The sequence below is a fragment of the Ursus americanus genome, chromosome 24, assembly GCF_024610735.1.
Source record: "Ursus americanus isolate L20-20 chromosome 24, mUrsAme1.1.p, whole genome shotgun sequence".
Classification (NCBI taxonomy): Eukaryota; Metazoa; Chordata; class Mammalia; order Carnivora; family Ursidae; genus Ursus; species Ursus americanus.
In genome coordinates, this window is record NC_142150.1 from 42,864,287 (window position 1) to 42,881,620 (window position 17,334).

The window sequence follows — 17,334 nt, forward strand, 5'->3', positions numbered from 1 at the left end:
TCTAGCGAAGAGCGTTTTCTGTTCAGCTTGGTGTAGCACCTTCTGCTTGAAGCTCGGGTTTCCATTCAGCACCCTTTCCCCACAGTTAAAAAAAGCAACAAAGAAGATTCGTGTCTCCTTTCAGCAAACATTTATGACCCCACCTTCATCTTACGCTGGGGCCAGAGGCGGGACAGCGACAGGTCACCCTGCCCTGTGTACCGTGTGGGTACAGCACCGCGATCGAGCTGAACCGTCTCCTGCTCGGAAGCCCAGCAGCGCGTGGCCCCGCGGGGCGGTGCGTGATGGTGTTTGTGTTCTCCGCAGAGCCTCCCACTTGCTCCCCGGACCAGTTCGCGTGTGCCACCGGGGAGATCGACTGCATCCCCGGGGCCTGGCGCTGCGATGGCTTCCCCGAGTGTGACGACCAGAGCGACGAGGAGGGCTGCCCGGTATGCTCGGCCGCCCAGTTCCCCTGCGCGCGGGGCCAGTGCGTGGACCTGCGCCTGCGCTGCGACGGCGAGGCCGACTGCCAGGACCGCTCCGACGAAGCTGACTGCGACGGTGAGGCCGGCCCCGCCCCCGGCCCCGGCCCCGCCCCTGCCCCCCGCGCTGGCCCCGCCCCTCCTTGCCCCTGCCTGCCCTGGCCCCGCCCCCACCCCCACCCGACCCGGGGCCTGCTCCATCCTGGCTGCCCCCTCCCTGAGAGGCGCCCCTGCAAGCCCCTTGCCCTGCCCTTCTGGGGCTTGGGCTCCGTCTGGCCACACAAGGGTGGGTTCGCTGTGGGACCCTCGCCAGCGGCGAAATTGCCAGCCCCTCCTCAGTTTGGGAGAGGAAAATGGTACTATTAGCCCGGCTGAGGAAAACCTCGCTGTCCACCCTGTCCTGTCCTGCCAGGCAGTGCGGCCGGAGGGCGGACTCTAAGAGCCTGTCTTGTCTTCCCTCACTGGATCAAGAGTTTCACAAGAACCCAAGGCAAATCCCGTAGTCGGGTGATTTCCATGGTGCGCGCACTGGTTACCCCCGTGCCAAAAGGCAGTGCTGCCCCCCACAGAGCGGTCTGTGGGGTAATGCTTACTCCCTGGTGGTCTTAGCACCCCACTGAGCCGAAAGTGACCCAAAGATTTGCTTAGTCATCCCCGGTACACTCTGACCAGCAGGATCTTCCTTTAGACCTTGACAGCGAAACATCTATCTGTGCACATCCTCCGAATCTTCCTTTTGTAAACGATGGGCTCGGTTGTTTCCCCGCCACGGATGGCCAGCGCCACGGCCCATGTCTGAGCTTAGTGGGCTGCTCTGCCTCCCCCACAGCCGCCGGATGCTGTTCTCAGATAACTCACGTGCTCGTTGGTCACTGTCCCCGCTCGTGATGAGCGGCTATTTTGTGGGAGATGAGGGCCTGGGGGTGGGGGGGCCACTTTCTCAGCTCTTTCTCTAAAGCTGCCGCCGTGAAGTCTTTCCCGCTTACGGACCCTTTGCGAATTTGAGGGAGGTGATAGACCGGGGACTGGCAGACTGCAGCCCGAGTGCCAGATCCGGACCGCCACCAGTTTTCGTAAAGTTTTATTGGAACACAGCCAGGCTCCTTTGTTTACATATTGTACGTGGCTGGTCTTGCCCTGAAACAGCAGAGTTAAGTCCTTACAATAGAGATCTATGGCCCTCAAAGCTTAAATACCTTTACCTGGCCCTTTACAGGAGAGTTTGCTGAGCCCCCCCATGCGCCCTTGCCCTAGCACAGGTTGTTGGGGACAATCTCAGAGGACGGCAGGAGCCCCCGCCTCTTCCCCTGTAAATGTTTATCCTGGTGCAAAGTGCGGCACTGACAGCAAACCGTGTTCAGACCCTGGGCTTTACCTTCTCTTTCAGAAGCCTCCTCCTCTGCTTTGTTGCCAACAGATTGTCCCACCCTCTGCAAGGACAGGGTCCCCTCATCTCTGCTTCCCAGGGAGGGGCACTCAGGGCAAGGCAGGTGGCGAGCTTAAATAGCAAGCCCTGGGGGTGGGCCATGGCTGAGCCCCCCAGGGAAGTGCCTTCCTCGCAGAGCTGTAGCTCCTTCCAGGTCATTCTGGAATACGGAGGGAGACAGACGGCCAGCCATACCCAGCCTTCTTCCTCCTAGTCCAAGAGGCTTGTGAGCTAGCTACCTTTGCCTTCCTGGTCGAGCTCTGCTCCACCTTCCGGATCCTCCACCCTGGGAGCTCTGCTGAGATAGCGCCTGTCCCCTGCCCCACCCGTTCTAGGTCATTCCTCTGGTTGGCTCTCGCCTCCGCATAACTAAGGCAAGCCTTGGGGCCTGACTCTGCCTGGGCCTGACCCATGGTAGGAGCCTGATACATGCTTCCCAGGGGTCACTGAGGTCTCTTCCCTGCCAGCCCTACCCCAGCATCGCACAGGCCTTGGATCATGGGACATCGAGGGGAGGGTGGAGACTGGATTTGCTGTGACCACTCCCTGACCCCATCCTGGAAAGGGTCCCATTTGCCTGCCCTGCATTTGGAACCCAGACCTTCCTGTTGGGTCTTAGTGGCGGGGCAGGGAGCACTGGTTGGTCGCTCTCCACTTAGCGCACCTGGCCGCATCACACCCCATAGCCTCTCTGAATGCGAGACTCCTCCTTGCAGCCGTCTGCCTGCCCAACCAGTTCCGCTGTGCCAGCGGCCAGTGCGTCCTCATCAAGCAGCAGTGCGATTCCTTCCCCGACTGCATCGACGGCTCCGATGAGCTCATGTGCGGTGAGCCAGCTTCCCGTAGAGGGGCCACCTGGGGCCAGTGTGGGGTCGAGGGGGAGGAAACATGCGGGGGGCTGAATGAAGAGACTAGAAGGTTGGGGGTACTCAGCCTTGGGGGTGGGGGTGGAGGCAGGGAAGCCTTCCGGGAAGGAGAGGCAGTGATGAGGCTGAACTGGGAGGGGGCGGAGGGGCGTATTGGTGGGCCCTGGGGTGTTTCTGGCTGTGACAGAGACAGGCCCCCTGTGGAGGGGGTGTGGTGGCTGTGGCTGACCGTGCCTGAGAGGGCGTGCTTCTGCCTGCCAGGACCTCACGCAGCAGCATGTCAGGCAGCGGGACTACTCTGATGGGGTCGCGGTGGCCCTTCCCGTGGCAGCCTGTTCTGTGGCCTCTGAGCTATGCGGCCTGTGTAGTCAGGGGTACGGGGGCCACGGGATGTGAGGCCAGGGCAGTCAGGGAAGGCTCCCTGGAGGTGGTGGCTCTCGAAAGGCTGTCTTTGATTCAGACAGGAAGGGAGCTGGAGTCCCAGACAGGAAGCGCGAATGTGCACACATGTTTGGGGACATGGGCTCTCCATTTACTGTAGAGGAACCTAGGCTGAGAGCTGATTGCAGGAGAGCGGTCTTGTGAGTGGGGAAGGAGGAGGGGGTCCCTGAACACTTTTATACCTTCGGGTGAAGCCAGGTGAGGCACCTCGGTTACCATCTCAAGAAAGTGAGTAACCTGGGGCCAGAGGGCAGAGATGGAGGCCACCGGGGGTCTGAGCCCCTGCCCCTTAGCTGGGCAGGTGCAGTCTGACAGTGTCTCTCTTCAGCCTCTGGCGTGACGGTGGTTCTGGTGTCGGGGTGACATTTATCCGTAGTCTGGTCTTGTCGCCCGAGCCAGCACTTCCTTCCTTCCCCTTGGGTTCCGGCTGGCAGGAGGGACATAGTGGGCTGCCCTTGGAACCCTTGGGCCCGCCTGATGGGAAAGTAAACATCCTTCTGTCCGAGCTGAGTTTAGAGCCTCTGTGCTCCCTCCCCATCCCCCAAGGCTTGACAGCAGAGCTAGCCTGAGGAGTCCCCCCACTTGGCCGTTGTACTGGCAGGGCACCCAGAAAGACTCCTGGGCACCTTGCAGCCCTGAGTGGGCTCCGGCTTTGCAGGTTTGGCAGAGCCCCCACCCCCAGGCTTTGTCACACTGTGCCCCTCACGCTACCCTCGCGTTGGGCCTCTGGGTCAGGCAGGTGCGTGGGGCTTAATTAGTGCAGGCCTCCAGCCCTGGGTGCGTCATCAGCCCAGTGCAGCCCCTGCATGTGGGGACGTCCCCTGCTAGACAGGCTCGCAGCCCCCGGGCCCTGCCGACCTGCCCCACATCTGTGGCCCCATAGTCAGCCTCAGGGACCCGGCTCTGGGGGCCTCCAGGCCCAGCTGTCTGGGGGCTGTGACTCACAGAGCCACATGCTTTCAGCTGCACGAATAGCCCCAAGATGCAGGGATGAGCCCGAGGCCGCTATAGAGGCTGCGGCTGAGGGGCTGTTGGAAAGTAGGTAAAGCTTATTAGCCAGCCGGCAGGGGAAGGGGGATGAGAGAGGAAGGGGGTCGGCAAGGAGGAGGGGGGAGGGTGTTCCGGGCAGGCCAGGGGGACAGCGTGTCCGTGGTACTGAGATTAGCCCTGTGTCCCAGGACCCCAGCACCTCCCTCTTCCCAATGTCCACCCATGGGTGCTGGGCCTGAACGGCCCCTCGGGGACACACAGTGTCCGCCCCCACGGGAGAGCCTGTGCCCTGGCGGTTAACATCCGCCGTCTCTTCCTGGCCGCTCTCGGGCAGAGATCACCAAGCCGCCGTCTGATGACAGCCCGGCCCACAGCAGTGCCATCGGGCCAGTCATCGGCATCATCCTGTCCCTCTTCGTCATGGGCGGGGTCTACTTCGTCTGCCAGCGCGTGGTGTGTCAGCGCTACGCCGGGGCCAACGGGCCCTTTCCGCACGAGTACGTCAGTGGGACCCCCCACGTTCCCCTCAATTTCATAGCCCCGGGCAGCTCACAGCACGGTCCCTTCACAGGTAAGAAGCTGCCGTGGGCGAGGCGGGGCAGGGTGTGGGGTGAACGGGTCAGACTCACACTGGGGGTGGGCAGAGGGGCCTGTGGGGGCAGGGACAGGACAGGACTCGCCCACCTGAGCCTGGGGCTTACGGGCAGCAGGAGCCACGGAGCGTGTGCTGTGTCTGTGGGTGGCCTGGCCCTGACCCACCTTGCCCCCTCCCCCCGGCAGGCATCTCCTGTGGCAAGTCCATGATGAGCTCTGTGAGCCTGATGGGGGGCCGGGGCGGAGTGCCCCTCTATGACCGGAACCACGTCACCGGGGCCTCGTCCAGCAGCTCGTCCAGCACCAAGGCCACCCTGTACCCTCCGGTGAGTGGGGGTGGGAGCGGGCCTGGCCATCCAGGGGGGTTCTGCACCATCAGTGGCTGGCCAGGGGGTATTTCCTGTGACCTCAGGATTCCTAGAATTCTCAGCTGTCCTACCACCACAGAGAAGGGTGGGAGCGTTCACTTTCTTCCCTGAGCGCATCCTGTCGTTTTTCTCTTGGGACATGTTTTTCTGTTTAGAAAGGATCCTCCTTATTCATTGTGGCTAATCTGGAGCTTAGAATACTCCCCACCATCCCGCTGGTCCTCTCTGCTGCCACCATCCCCTGACTCTCATACGCGCTATGTGACCAGCTAGAAATACCAGCTCACTCTAGGACCCCCCCCCCAAGCCCCCCATGCAGACACCAGGAGGCTCAGGGCCCTGGCTTCTCTGTCCCCTGGCTCTGCTGGGAGCTGGGGGGTCTTATTAGCAGCAAGAGATGACACTGTTACCAGCCCAACTATTTTTTTAAACAGCTTTGTTTTGATACAACTTACATACCATACAGTTCACCCACTTGAGGGGGAGAATTCGGTGGTGGTTGGGGTATTCACAGGTGGGTGCAGCCGTCACCACCGTTTTAGAAGCATTTCCATCTTGCCAAAAAGAAACCCTGTGTGAAGCCAGCAAATTAACTGCATTATTTCAATCAGTAATATAGGCTCGGGGTACAAAATTCAAAAGGTACAACAGAATGTACAGCAGAAAGAAGGGGGGTCGGTCACCCCCTCACTCTGAGCGAGAACCCCCATCTCCCAGAGGCACATCCCGTGGCAAGTTTCTCGTGCGTCCTCACAAGCGAGTATACCGGAGGCTGGACTTTGTTTCCCCAGCCGAGAGAGTAACTTTTTTTACTTTGTATTTTGAGATCCTTGTCAATTCACATGCGATTGTAAGAACACAGAGAGGTCTCATGTGCCCTTCACCCAGATTCCCCCCAAGGTAATGTCTCGCATCACTAACGTCTTGGTCCTCCTGAGCTCTGACAAAGGGATCACAGGCTGGGTATGGCTTAGGCAGCCGTGAAGTCCAAGGTCAAGGCGCTGACAGATTTGGTGTCTTGTGGGGGCCCCGTTCCTGGTTCACGAATGGCCGCCTCATCCTCCTCACAGAGCAGAAGGGGGTCGTGTGGGTTCCACACTCGGGACTGAATCACCTCCCGGAGGCCCCGGCTCCCGATAGCGTCACACTGGGGGGTTAGGACTCGGCATAGGACTTCGAGGGGGGGCACAAATGTTCAGTCTGGGGCAACAGCACAGCGTAAGTAGTAGGGCGGTGGTAGGGTATTTTTTGGCCCTAGTCAGATCTTACCAGTTTTACAAATGTGCTTTTTTCGTTTTTAAGACTTTTTTTAAGGGCAGTTTTAGGTTCACAGCTAAACTGGGAGGAAGGTACAGAGATTTCCCACATGCCTCCTGCCCCCACGTGGGCAGCTTCCCTCATTGTCACCTCTGATGTCCTGCACCAGGGTGCTATAGTAACGGACGGAGCCGCGTGGACACATCACAATCACACAGAGGCCACAGCCGATGGTACAGTTCCCTCTGGGTGTTGCGCATTCTGTGGGTGTGGACACGCGTGCGGTGACACAAATCCACCATTCCAGGGTCACACACAGCAGTTTCATACGTACTAAGGCAATGACAGCCCCTCTCCCAGCTTTGCTTTTCGCTGCTAAAGTCAAAGCTGGCCTCTTTGAGCTCGTCTGACCCTCCAGGCCGGCGCAGGCACTCTCCACGCGCTACATCAGCCCGACCGGAGGGGGCGCTATCCTGAGCTCGCGTGGCCGAGGGGCTGCCCCCTGCCCCCAGACTTGGGAAGAACAGCCAGACAACCGTGCGCTGGGGAAGTAGCAGTGAGCCGCAGAGGAAGGGGTTCGGGCAGAATGCCTAAGTTCACCTTGCAGGTGGAGGTGAAGGGAAACCAGATCCGGTGAGATTCATGGGCAGAAGAGGAAACAGGACCCCAAGGGCCTGGGGTGCGGGGGCAGTTCTAGGGGGCCCTTTCTGCGGGGCTTCCCCACCTAGTGTCCGCTCCCCTCTCTGAATGACACCCCCTCAGCATCGTGCCCTCCCAGCTCTGGGGGCACATCCTGAGGAATCCCCAGGCTGGCTATTTGGGCCCAAGAGGACCTTCCCCCGAATAAGGAGAGGGGCCCTTGCCACTTCCCAAAGGGCGCTGCGTGTAGGTTCCTCACCACTGTCACCAGGGGGCGTGCCACAGCCGGGAAGTGATGGGTCAGGACCCACACGCACCGGCCTGTCAGGAAGGGCTGTGCCCTTTCTCCTGCCCTCCGGTCCCTCAGGACACGCGGTGAGAGCCATGTTCCCATTCAGCGGTGGGAGCTCCAGAAGCAGGGTCCGGCTGTGACCCCACAAAAGCCCTGCATGCTCAGCAGGGCCGCGCGATGGGTGGGGCGTCGTCGGTGTCGGCTGCTGGGGAAGATGCAGAGCTGGGTGGGTCACCGGGGGTGCCAGGTCCCTCTGTCCCTCTCTGGGGCCGGTCGTGGGCTGCCTGGCTCTGGGGGATGCATCGTATCATTATCATTTGTTGTCAGAGTTTGGGGCCAAGACATCCCGAGAAAGGGGCCCCTTCCCCGGATCTGCGTGGAGGGGCCGTGTGGGCCGGCAGCGGGGCTGGGGCCCCTCCCTCAGCAGGCTGACCGCCGCACGTGGTCAGGGTTGCAGCTGGCATGCGGAGCCGCCTGTGTAAGGAGTAAGGAGGGTCTTGTAGGAATCAGTCTTCGCACCCTGTGGAGAGAGATGGGGAAGTCACAGTGCAAAAGGGAAGTTCGAGAAGTCCCAGAGGAGCCTCGCGAGGTGCCCACCGGCACCGGGGGACAGCCCAGGGCCTGCGGGGACCTCCGCGGCTGCGTGCAGGGGGCAATGCAGGGGGCTGACGTAGACCTCCAGCCCTGGGGTCCCTGCTGGTCTGCAGGACGGGTATTTGGGCCACAGGCACCGCTGCCTCTCACTGTGATGACCTTCAGGGGTGACAGGACACCTGTTGGTTCCCCACGCTGTGAGGTCTGCCTAGCCAAGTAGGCCCCGTGCCGACCTGTCCGCCTGCTCGGGTGGGTGGGCACGTCACCAGACGCGCGCAGCTCCGACAGGCCGGCGTGACCCTTGCTTGGCTCTCCCCAGATCCTGAACCCACCGCCATCCCCCGCCACGGACCCCTCCTTGTACAACGCGGACACGTTCTACTCTTCCAACATTCCCAGCACCACGAGACCCTACAGGTACGAAGCCCCTGCCACAGCCCTGCACGCCCGTGGCCGTCTGGGCCTCCGGACAAGCCTGTGGTACAGCAGGGGCCCTGTCCCCATTTCCTGGGTGAGAAAACCTGGCAGAGAAGTCCAGGGTGCTGGTGGGCCGTCTTGGGCCCTCTGACCATACTCGGCTTGCCTCCTCGTGGAATGAGCCGGGCCTACCCGTTGAGTCCAGAAACCAACCACATCCCATGTTCTGAGCAGGCTCTGGAATCGAGAAGTAGTTCTGGGGGTATTTTGTTAAGTTGGGACGCATCCAGGCAGGCGTGGCCTTGAATGGCGCCACCAGGGGATTCCCACTGTGGCGTGGCCAGGCCCCAGCGCCCAGAGAGGCCAACGCACAGGGGCCAGGGTTTGACCGTGCTTGAGTCCACCGCTTGCCGCCCCCCGTCCCGGAAGGATCAGATCCAAGTCACACGAGTGCCGTTGGGGCACCTGCCACAGTGGGCCCTCGATTGGACGATCCTCTCTTCCTATCCACTACAGGGAAACCTGCAGGTCTGCTCCGCCCCCCAGGTTGTCCAGCTGGGGTTGCGTTCCCCACCTCCCTGGGTTGGGGTGGGGGGCGGGGCAGGGCGGACACTGTCCGGGGGCCAGGTCTGGGCCTGAGGTGACCTTCAACCCAGTGCTCTCAGCCTACAGGGCCTCTCGCACAGGTGCGCTGGACCCCTCACCCCATGTGAGCTACCTGAAGGGGCAGGTGGAGGCAGAAGCTTGGGGTGGGGGCCCCTCGTCGTTCTCCCTCCCTCCCCCCCCTCCTCCCCTCCTCTTCCTCCTCCCCCTCTTCCTCTCCACCTCCTCCTCCTCCTCTTCCCCAGAGTTGCTGGGGCAGAGGAGCCTCAGAGGGCGGTGCCGCCTGCCATCTGGTGGCCATTTCAGGAACTCTGGGGCCTGAAGAGGAGAGGCACCCCTTGTTACCGGGCCACTGCCCTAGTCAGGGACCTGCAGTGGTCAGCGTCCCACTGTGTCCCCAGCGGCCTTATAGGTGGCTGTCCCCAGGCTGTCACATGCACACTGGCCAGATCCCTCAGTCTCCGGTCCACCCCTGGCTTTACTTCTTATGTTCGATTTTTATGCCCCTTCTTCCCTCTCACCGTCTGTCGGGGTCCCTTCCTGCCCCCCGGGGTCCTGTGAGGCATGTCCTCCTGCTGCACTTTCTCAGTACCACGTGCCCCTCGCTGGCCCCAAGGCGCTGGCTCCACCTCCTCGGCCTCGGTGAGCCCCCTGGGGCTCTTCAACACACCATGGTCTGCACCCCCAGCTCAGGCCCACATAGAATTTTTGGGTGTGGGAGACGTCTGGGAGGCGTCCCCTGGGTCAGACTGCCTTAACTCAGTAGGGGACCCTTCCAGGCCCATTGGTCTCCGATAGTTACAGGAATGATATCATGGGGAACGGTTGTCAAGCACTTTCTGGTGTCTGGCACTTTTTCTAGCACTTTCCATGCAGAATCTCATCTAACCTTCACAAGCCCCTTCGGAAGCGGGTACTGTTTTCTCCTCCTCATTTTACCAACGAGAAACTGAAGCCCAGAGAAGTTAAGTCAGTCGTCCAAGGCCAAGCAGGCAGGCTCTGGAGGCGTGTTCTCCATAAAGGCAACCTTGGCCCAGGGCTGCCGTCCTTGTCAGGGCCTGGGCTCTGCCGCCTGGAGTTGGGTGCAGGCACGCCCACGTTAGAGGTGGGGATGCGTGGCTCAGAGAGACCACATAGTGAGGGGCCCCCGTGCCTGTTCCCTGAGCCGAGGCCCCCCTCTCGTGTGTCCCCTTCAGGCCCTACATCATCCGAGGCATGGCGCCCCCCACGACGCCCTGCAGCACCGATGTTTGCGACAGCGACTACAGTGCCAACCGCTGGAAGGCCAGCAAGTATTACCTGGATTTGAACTCGGACTCAGACCCCTACCCGCCGCCGCCCACGCCCCACAGCCAGTACCTGTCGGCGGAGGACAGCTGCCCCCCTTCACCCGCCACCGAGCGGAGCTACTTCCACCTCTTCCCGCCCCCTCCGTCCCCCTGCACGGACTCGTCCTGACCTCTGCCGGCCCAGCCTGGCCTCTCCGCGCCCCCTTCGTCCCCCTGCACGGACTCGTCCTGACCTCTGCCGGCCCAGCCTGGCCTCTCCGCACCCCCTTCGTCCCCCTGCACGGACTCGTCCTGACCTCTGCCGGCCCAGCCTGGCCTCTCTGCGCCCTTGTAAATAGTTTTAAATATGAACAAAGAAAAAAATATATTTTATGATTTAAAAAAATAAATATAGTTGGGATTTTAAAAACACAAGAAATGTGAACAGTGATGGGGTGGGCAGGGCTGGGAAAACTTTGTACAGTGGAGAAAATATTTATAAACTTAATTTTTTTAAAACGTCACTGCCATTCTTTTGTGCCATGTGTGTTTTTGAATCGAGTGTCCTCACGGAATGGATCCCGGCCTCTGGCCCTGCCCTGGGCAGCTGTCAGGGTTGCGCACTTGTCTTCCTGAGCACCGTGTCTCTCTCTGTCGGGCCCCCACAGGGTAGGCTGAAGGCCCGGGCAGAGGCGTGCCGGCTGGAGGCCGGACTCGTGTCGTCACGAAGGGCCCCTGTGCTTATTTTGTGCGCCACTGCTGCCACGCTGAAATTCTGAATAGTTTTTAAGAAAGAGGCCCTGCGTTTTCATCTTGCACTGGGCACCGCAGATTGTGTACCTGGGCTTTGGGCTGTTCCTTGGCCAGTCTCTGCTACCATCTGACCTCTGTGTTTGGCCGCCCCAGGCTTCTGCTGTCCAGGGGCTCCCTCCTGGCCCTGCCATCCGTGTGGACCCCAGTGGATGGGGCTGCCAGGCCACGCTCGCCCAGGGTGGGATGGGAACCTCCCAGCCCTCCTGCCCTCCTTGGTTGCCGCCCTGTCCTTTCCAGCAGACGGGGAGAGCCTGGTCTTCACAGAGGTAGTCAGGAAACACGGCCCCAGGTCTGCCCTGTTACCCGCTGGGGTGGTACTGGAGGAGACCAAGAGATAAGGCCTGCCGCCTGCCCCTGGGGGGTCTCGAGCCTGTAGGAGACTGAGAAGTCAGCAAGTCATGAGTCATGAGGAAGCCTGGCTGCTGCCCGGCTGCCAGGCAGGAAGGGCCTAACCCCAATCGGAAAGTCGCAGGGAGGTCAGAGAAGAACCACCACTGGGAGTCCCGGCACACACTCCACTGAAGAATCAACACAGAGAGGCGCCTGGGTGGTTCAGTCGCTAAGCTTCTGCCTTCAGCTCGGGTCCTGATCCCAGGGTGCTGGGATCGAGCCAATCCCCGAGTTGGGCTCCCTGCTCGGCAGGGAGCCTGCTTCTCCTTCTCCCTCTCCCCCTGCTTGTGTTCCCTCTCTCTCTGTCAAATATATAAAATCTTAAAAAAAAAAGAAAAAAAACCCACAAAGATCTGGAAGAAGGGCTTCCCAGCAAGACTGGAGATCGAACCCTTGGTCAACCCCCAGCGCCTAGAATGCCGAGGTGACAGCCTCTAGGATGGGGAAACCCCAGGACACTCAGATCTTGGGATCTCAGGGCCGGGGAGGCAGGCTGGGAAAGGTGATGGCCCTGGGGGCTCCCAAGACTGGTCGATCAGGGGACAGAGCTGGGGACATCAGGCACAGAAGCCTGCCAGATCTGGTTTCCGGAGACTTTCGGGGGGCTGCCTCCCCTGATCCCTGATGGTGCAGGAGTTCCCTAAGGTCATGCTTAGCACTGGTGGTGATGCCCCTGGGACCAAAAGCAGACACTGCAGACGAAAGGGTTGGGCAACCTGCCATTAGTGCAAGCAGCGGTGAGCTCAGGAAGTCCAGGCCTGAGTACCGACCCGGGGTGGCTATGCCCCTCACCCCATGGGGACCCACACTAGAGGACCCTTTGTAGACAGGAGGGATTGGGTTTGCCTGGGAGGAAGGCCGGCTTCACCTCCCACTCACTTCACCCGGCTGGCCGCATCTGTTAAGGAAGGGCGCCGTCCTCCGCCCCGGGACTGTTGGAGGCTTCCACGAGATAATGCCTGTCGGGGAGAGACCTTGCCCAGTAAGCGCCTGGCAAGTAGCACTGCCTTGCTAAACGGAAGCTGGGACCTATTAAAGCTCAGAGAGGTGACAGGCTTTTGCCCAAGGTCACACGGCTAAGGACCGGCAGAGCTAGACGGTGCACCCAGAGCTCTCAAGACCAAGGTGGGGTCCCCTGCCCCAGAGAGCTGCTTACAGGGGCCTGGGGCCTCCCGCGTACTCGGGGTTCCTGTTCTTCCAGGTCGGGCCATGAGCCCTGAGGTGCTACTGAAAGCACTAATCTCAACTGGGGCAGAGGGGGTGGGGGCTTGGCTGACTCAGGAGCAGGGACTGCATAGGGGGAGTCCACTCTCCAGCTCCTCCTCCCCCCTCCCCCTCCCCCCAGCATCCCAGGCCTGTCTCCAGAGGCCACCGTGCTGGACCCTTTCCTGCCATGAGGACAGCTAGGAAGAATGGGGGCCAACCTGCTGGCCGCCTACTATCTTCCAGGGAATCTGCCAGCCTTCAGTAAGCACCCACTGTATGCAGAGCCCTGAACTTAAATCACATGCTGGGGGACCCCGAAATTAGATGCGGGCCCCTCTCTTGAAACTTGCAGACAGTTTCCAAAGCTAAGGGCCAGAGCACTGTGTTGAGATATCCGGGGGCCCAGAGTGAATATCCTATTCAGATGGGAGGGCAGGAGTGGGGGGGCTTCCTGGAGGATGTGATATCTGAGCTGTGTCTTAAGTGAGGGGGTGAAGTTAACCTGGCTTGTTTCATTGAAACTTCACAACAGCCCAGCTGGTGTCCCCAGTTTGTAGTTGAGAAAACCATGGCTTGGGGGAAAATAATAAAAACAGAATTTTTTTCCACTCATTTATTCAACCATTCTTTTGGTTGAGAAATAGTACTGACAGCTGGGCACTACTCAAGGGCTCCCACCTTCCCTCCAAGCCCCCCCCCCCCCCGCAGTGACACCCACTACTCCCCAAGTCTCTGTCACCCATCTCTGCGTCCTGTGGGGTCTCCCTCCCCACTGGCCCTATCGTTTGCTCCGCTCAGCCCTCCAACCCTCATCGAGGATGGATGTGGAGCTCCTCCTTGCCCCAGGCCCAGCAACGCCCTTGGGTCCACAGCTGCCCTGGGCAGTTGAACAGAATCCATGTGGCCAGGTCTTGGTCATGTCCACTGCCAAGCAGGATGCTGGGGAACAGGGATGTGGCAGGTGTGGAAGGTTCTGTCCCTGAGAAACATGGGGGCTGGGGAGTTGGATGGGACTTAGCTCCTGCAGGGTTCCCTTCTGAGAGCCACTTGGCTGACCCCTCACATCACTGGGTCCCCCCTTATTGGACCTCACCCTCAGCTCACAGGTGACCTGGTGAAGCACCTGCCCACCTCTGCTAGGGTAGCCTCACTCTAGCCCTCAGACCATGTCTGCACCCCGGGGACATGACAATAGGGAAGATAATGGGTGGCTGGTTTCCCCAAGTTGAGCTTATTCAATTTAAAGCCTTTTTCTATCTGAGTGTATGTATGCGTTAAAATGTTCTTTCTTTCATGAAAAAAAATCATGACTTAAAATTAAAAAAAAAATCATTACTTGATAGAATTACAATTTCGCAGCTTTGTGTCTTTTCCCTAAAGTTGAGGGGGTAATAGCTGGGTGATGGGTATGTGGGCATTCATTACACTTTTCTCTCTACTGTTGAATAGATCTGAAAGTATTCATATAATTTTTTAAAGTCTAGATGGATTGAAAATTTATTTTATTTTATTAAAAGATTTTATTTATTAGAGAGAGAGAGAGAGAGAGCACGAGCAGGGGGAGCAGCAGAAGGAGAGGGAGAAGCAGACTCCCCACTGAGCAGGGAGCCTAACGTGGGGCTTGATCCCAGAACCCTGGGATCATGACCTGAGCCAAAGGCAAATGCTTAACCAACTGAGCCACCCAGGTGCCCCTGGGTTTAATTTTTAAACATTAAAAATTAAGCCATAAAAGGATTGAGGGGAAAGGGGAAGGTGGTGGTCCATGGACTCCAGAAGTTTCAGGGTGCTGAGGCCAATGCAAAGGTTCAAAGTCACTCTCCTGCTTAAAGGCTGGCAATGGCTCTCTAGGGCTCTCAGGGAGATAGGCTGAGCTCAGATACCTCCTCTTCTCCCAGGAAGTCCTCCCTGACTTCAACCCTTCCAGTTAGGTTAGCTCATCATAATTGGAGACTTTTGGGGCCCACTTATATTGGGCGAGGTACTGCATTATTTCATTTAATTATAGTGCACATGTCCCTGTGACCCTCCTCAGAGTCTGGAATGGAAGAGCCTGAAGCATGTACTGGCAAGTTCTCTGATGATGAATGAGTAAAGGATCTCTGCGTGTGGCTGGGCTCTCCCCAGGCTCCCAGGAGGGCAGGTCCCAGCCTTTGCCCAGCCTCCCTCTCAGGCACCACCCTCTGTCCAGGGGTTTCCTGCAGCCTCTCCCCTGCTCCTTGATCTAGCTCCTGGGATCCACCCTTCTGGCCCCGTGCTACTCCGGTAGCACGGCCTTGCCGCCCTTGCTCTAATCTGTCCTTTGCAAACTGTGGCCAGCCCTGAACACGCCCGTCTTACTCAGAAGTTTTTCCTGGCCCTCCCTCTCTGAGCATAAACCCTAAGTTCCTTTGCTTATCCTCCGATGCCTCCCATTCCCCTCCCCCAGACCTCGATCACCCCCACCGGATCCTCTGACAAATGTGCATTCCGCACCATCCTTCCACCGTTCTCTCTGCCAGGCCGACCTGCTCCGCACCCCAGAATATCTGTGTGTTTGTCCTTCCCCTAACCCTCTCCACCAGTGCACCTCCCGAACTGATTTCAATCTTTGCTGTGTTCCTCACTTGCCAGGCGGCCTTGGACAAGGCCCTTAGCCGCTCTGAGCAGCCGGACCGGCGCCAATAACATCTGCCCTTGGAGGCTAACTCCTTAGAGGTCCAGCACCCTTCTGGGCATGGACACTGGTCAGTAGGTATTATCAGTACTCTACAGACAAGACCTGGAGAGTCGGAGAGGTTAGATCCCCAGCCAAGCTTACTCAGCTAATACGAGCCACACCTGGTGTTCGAATGCTGCCTGGGTTTCTGTTAACTAATCTGTAAAATGCAGATGACAATACTGTACTGTTCTGGGGCTACCAGCCCCACAGTCTTTCTAGAGAGTCTGCCTCAGGCCCTGCTGAAGGGGTGAGCTGGGGGAGGGGCATGGTTGCACCAGAGGCCCAGCTTCCCACATGCTGGGGTTGACCCAGCTCCATTAGGTTTTGTTCTCCCTGCTGTTTGGCATGGGGATTCAGAGAGCCTGATCTGGTGAGATGGAGGGAGCTCAGGCCAGCTGGGGTTGGTGTGATGGACGGGGTATGGGTGCAGAAAGATGCTGAGCATCTGGAAGGCAAGCCGGTGGCCAACTCCACTGGTCCTGCCCTCCCTACCCCCGGTGGCCAAGCTACGTCACTTTTCTCAGGAAGCAGCTTGGGGAATCTCCACAGTCACCGTGCCCTGCCTTCCTTGAGCTGGAGTGGCCATCCCTGACCAAGCCAGCACCACTGCAGTGAGTTGCCCTAAAGACTGCAAGAGAGCGCCAACCTCCCTGCATGGAGCCCCCATTATGACTCCAGGCCTGGTGCCCAAGTGCAGTCTGGGCATTGAGGATTGTTGGTTTCTCCTGGGCATGGTGGCACTGTCCCCAAGGCCCTGCAACCATGCAGCCACCTCTTCCACCTCCACTTCCATGTACCTCTCTCCCCACAACCCAACCACTTCTGTCTCCCCAGCACTCCAAAGCTCGGCCTTGGGATTCTCTGGTCTCTCTCCCTGCCACCTGGACCCAGGAGCCCACGGCTCTGTCTTCCCTGTTCGTGGGTTGAAATGCCACCTGCTCAGGAGGAGCCCCCACCACTCTGCGGCCTGTGTTACTTACAGGGGGTGTCTGACCATCCCCCACAGACCGTCAGAGCCAGGACCCTCTGCTCCCCACGCACCCGCACAGGCGGGGCACAGGCCAAGTACTCGCCCGAGGGCTGCCCACGAGGGGTCAGCACTCCACTCGAGCGCAGGCCTCCGCTAGCGCACACGCACTAGCGGGGGTGCGATGCAGCGTTCTGCCCAGCTCGGGCTGGGTTCCGCCGGACCCTCACCTGGCCTGAGCTTTTCAGCCTTGCTGCCACCTTCCGCCCTTCTGTCGATTTACTCGGGATTCGGGACGACGCTTTGCATCTATTTAGAAGACGGACAGGTTACTGGAAAGTGCCTGGGATGGGCCAAGGTGGGCTACTCTTCTGTGTCGGGGCCCCGCCCTCCCAGGCAGACCGGACAGGGGATGGGAGACTCCGGGCGAACATTTCGGAAGAGGCTCCCGTGTAAATCCTTCTGAAGGATAAAAGGAACCCCACCGCCCGCACATTTTCCTACAGCTGGGGGGTATCAGCCCCTCACCTAGAGGCCAGTCCTGGCTAAGACCGTTCCTCACCTGGAGGCCGACTCCTGGAATAGTCACCACTTACGGGTAAAGGAACCGAGACAGACGACCCCAGCCCCCTGTAAAATTCAGCCTTGGAGAATGCGGGCATCGATCCCGCTACCTCTCACATGCTAAGCGAGCACTCTACCATTTGAGCTAATTCCCCAGCTCAGGCCCGCGTTGGCCGCCGAAACGTATCGTGGCTCACGTCATCACGGGTCTCCTCTGGGCCCTCCGACCCGCCCGCCTGCCGGCCCGCTAGTCTCGCTACCCCATTGGTTCCCTTGCTGCTCCCAGCTCCACGGCCAGGATTGGTTTGGCTCCATTTAGTTTTAAAAAGCATTGGCTATCGGATTGGTGGTCCAAAGCGTCCGTCAAACGGAGGCCCTGCTGTTGCTACGGCGTAGGGGGACCCAGCCAGGTTTCTCCCGGTTTCTGATTTGTTTCTCCAGACTCCGGGGTCCTAGAGGTTCCGGATCCGTCAA

At 59.4% G+C, this 17,334-nt stretch overlaps 1 protein-coding gene and 1 long non-coding RNA gene across 3 annotated transcripts in view; one reads left to right on the forward strand and one right to left on the reverse strand.

The window, feature by feature from the left end:
- LRP5 (LDL receptor related protein 5) overlaps nt 1-10,615 on the forward strand; it is a 99,174-nt gene extending 88,559 nt beyond the window's left edge. For both annotated transcript variants that reach the window (XM_087855088.1, XM_045775615.2), the window contains 6 exons: nt 307-543; nt 2,607-2,717; nt 4,522-4,758; nt 4,968-5,107; nt 8,251-8,348; nt 10,148-10,615. In XM_087855088.1, the coding sequence (XP_087711214.1) occupies nt 307-543; nt 2,607-2,717; nt 4,522-4,758; nt 4,968-5,107; nt 8,251-8,348; nt 10,148-10,409 (1,085 nt within the window). In that variant the 3' untranslated portion in view covers nt 10,410-10,615. The remainder of the gene's footprint in view (nt 1-306; nt 544-2,606; nt 2,718-4,521; nt 4,759-4,967; nt 5,108-8,250; nt 8,349-10,147) is intronic.
- On the reverse strand, nt 7,251-17,086 carry LOC123778355 (uncharacterized). Its single transcript, XR_006775915.2, has 3 exons — nt 16,859-17,086; nt 16,527-16,605; nt 7,251-7,857 (listed from the first exon to the last, which is right to left on the reverse strand). It is a non-coding gene; the product is annotated as an uncharacterized LOC123778355 (long non-coding RNA).
- Between the last annotated feature and the right edge of the window lie 248 nt (nt 17,087-17,334).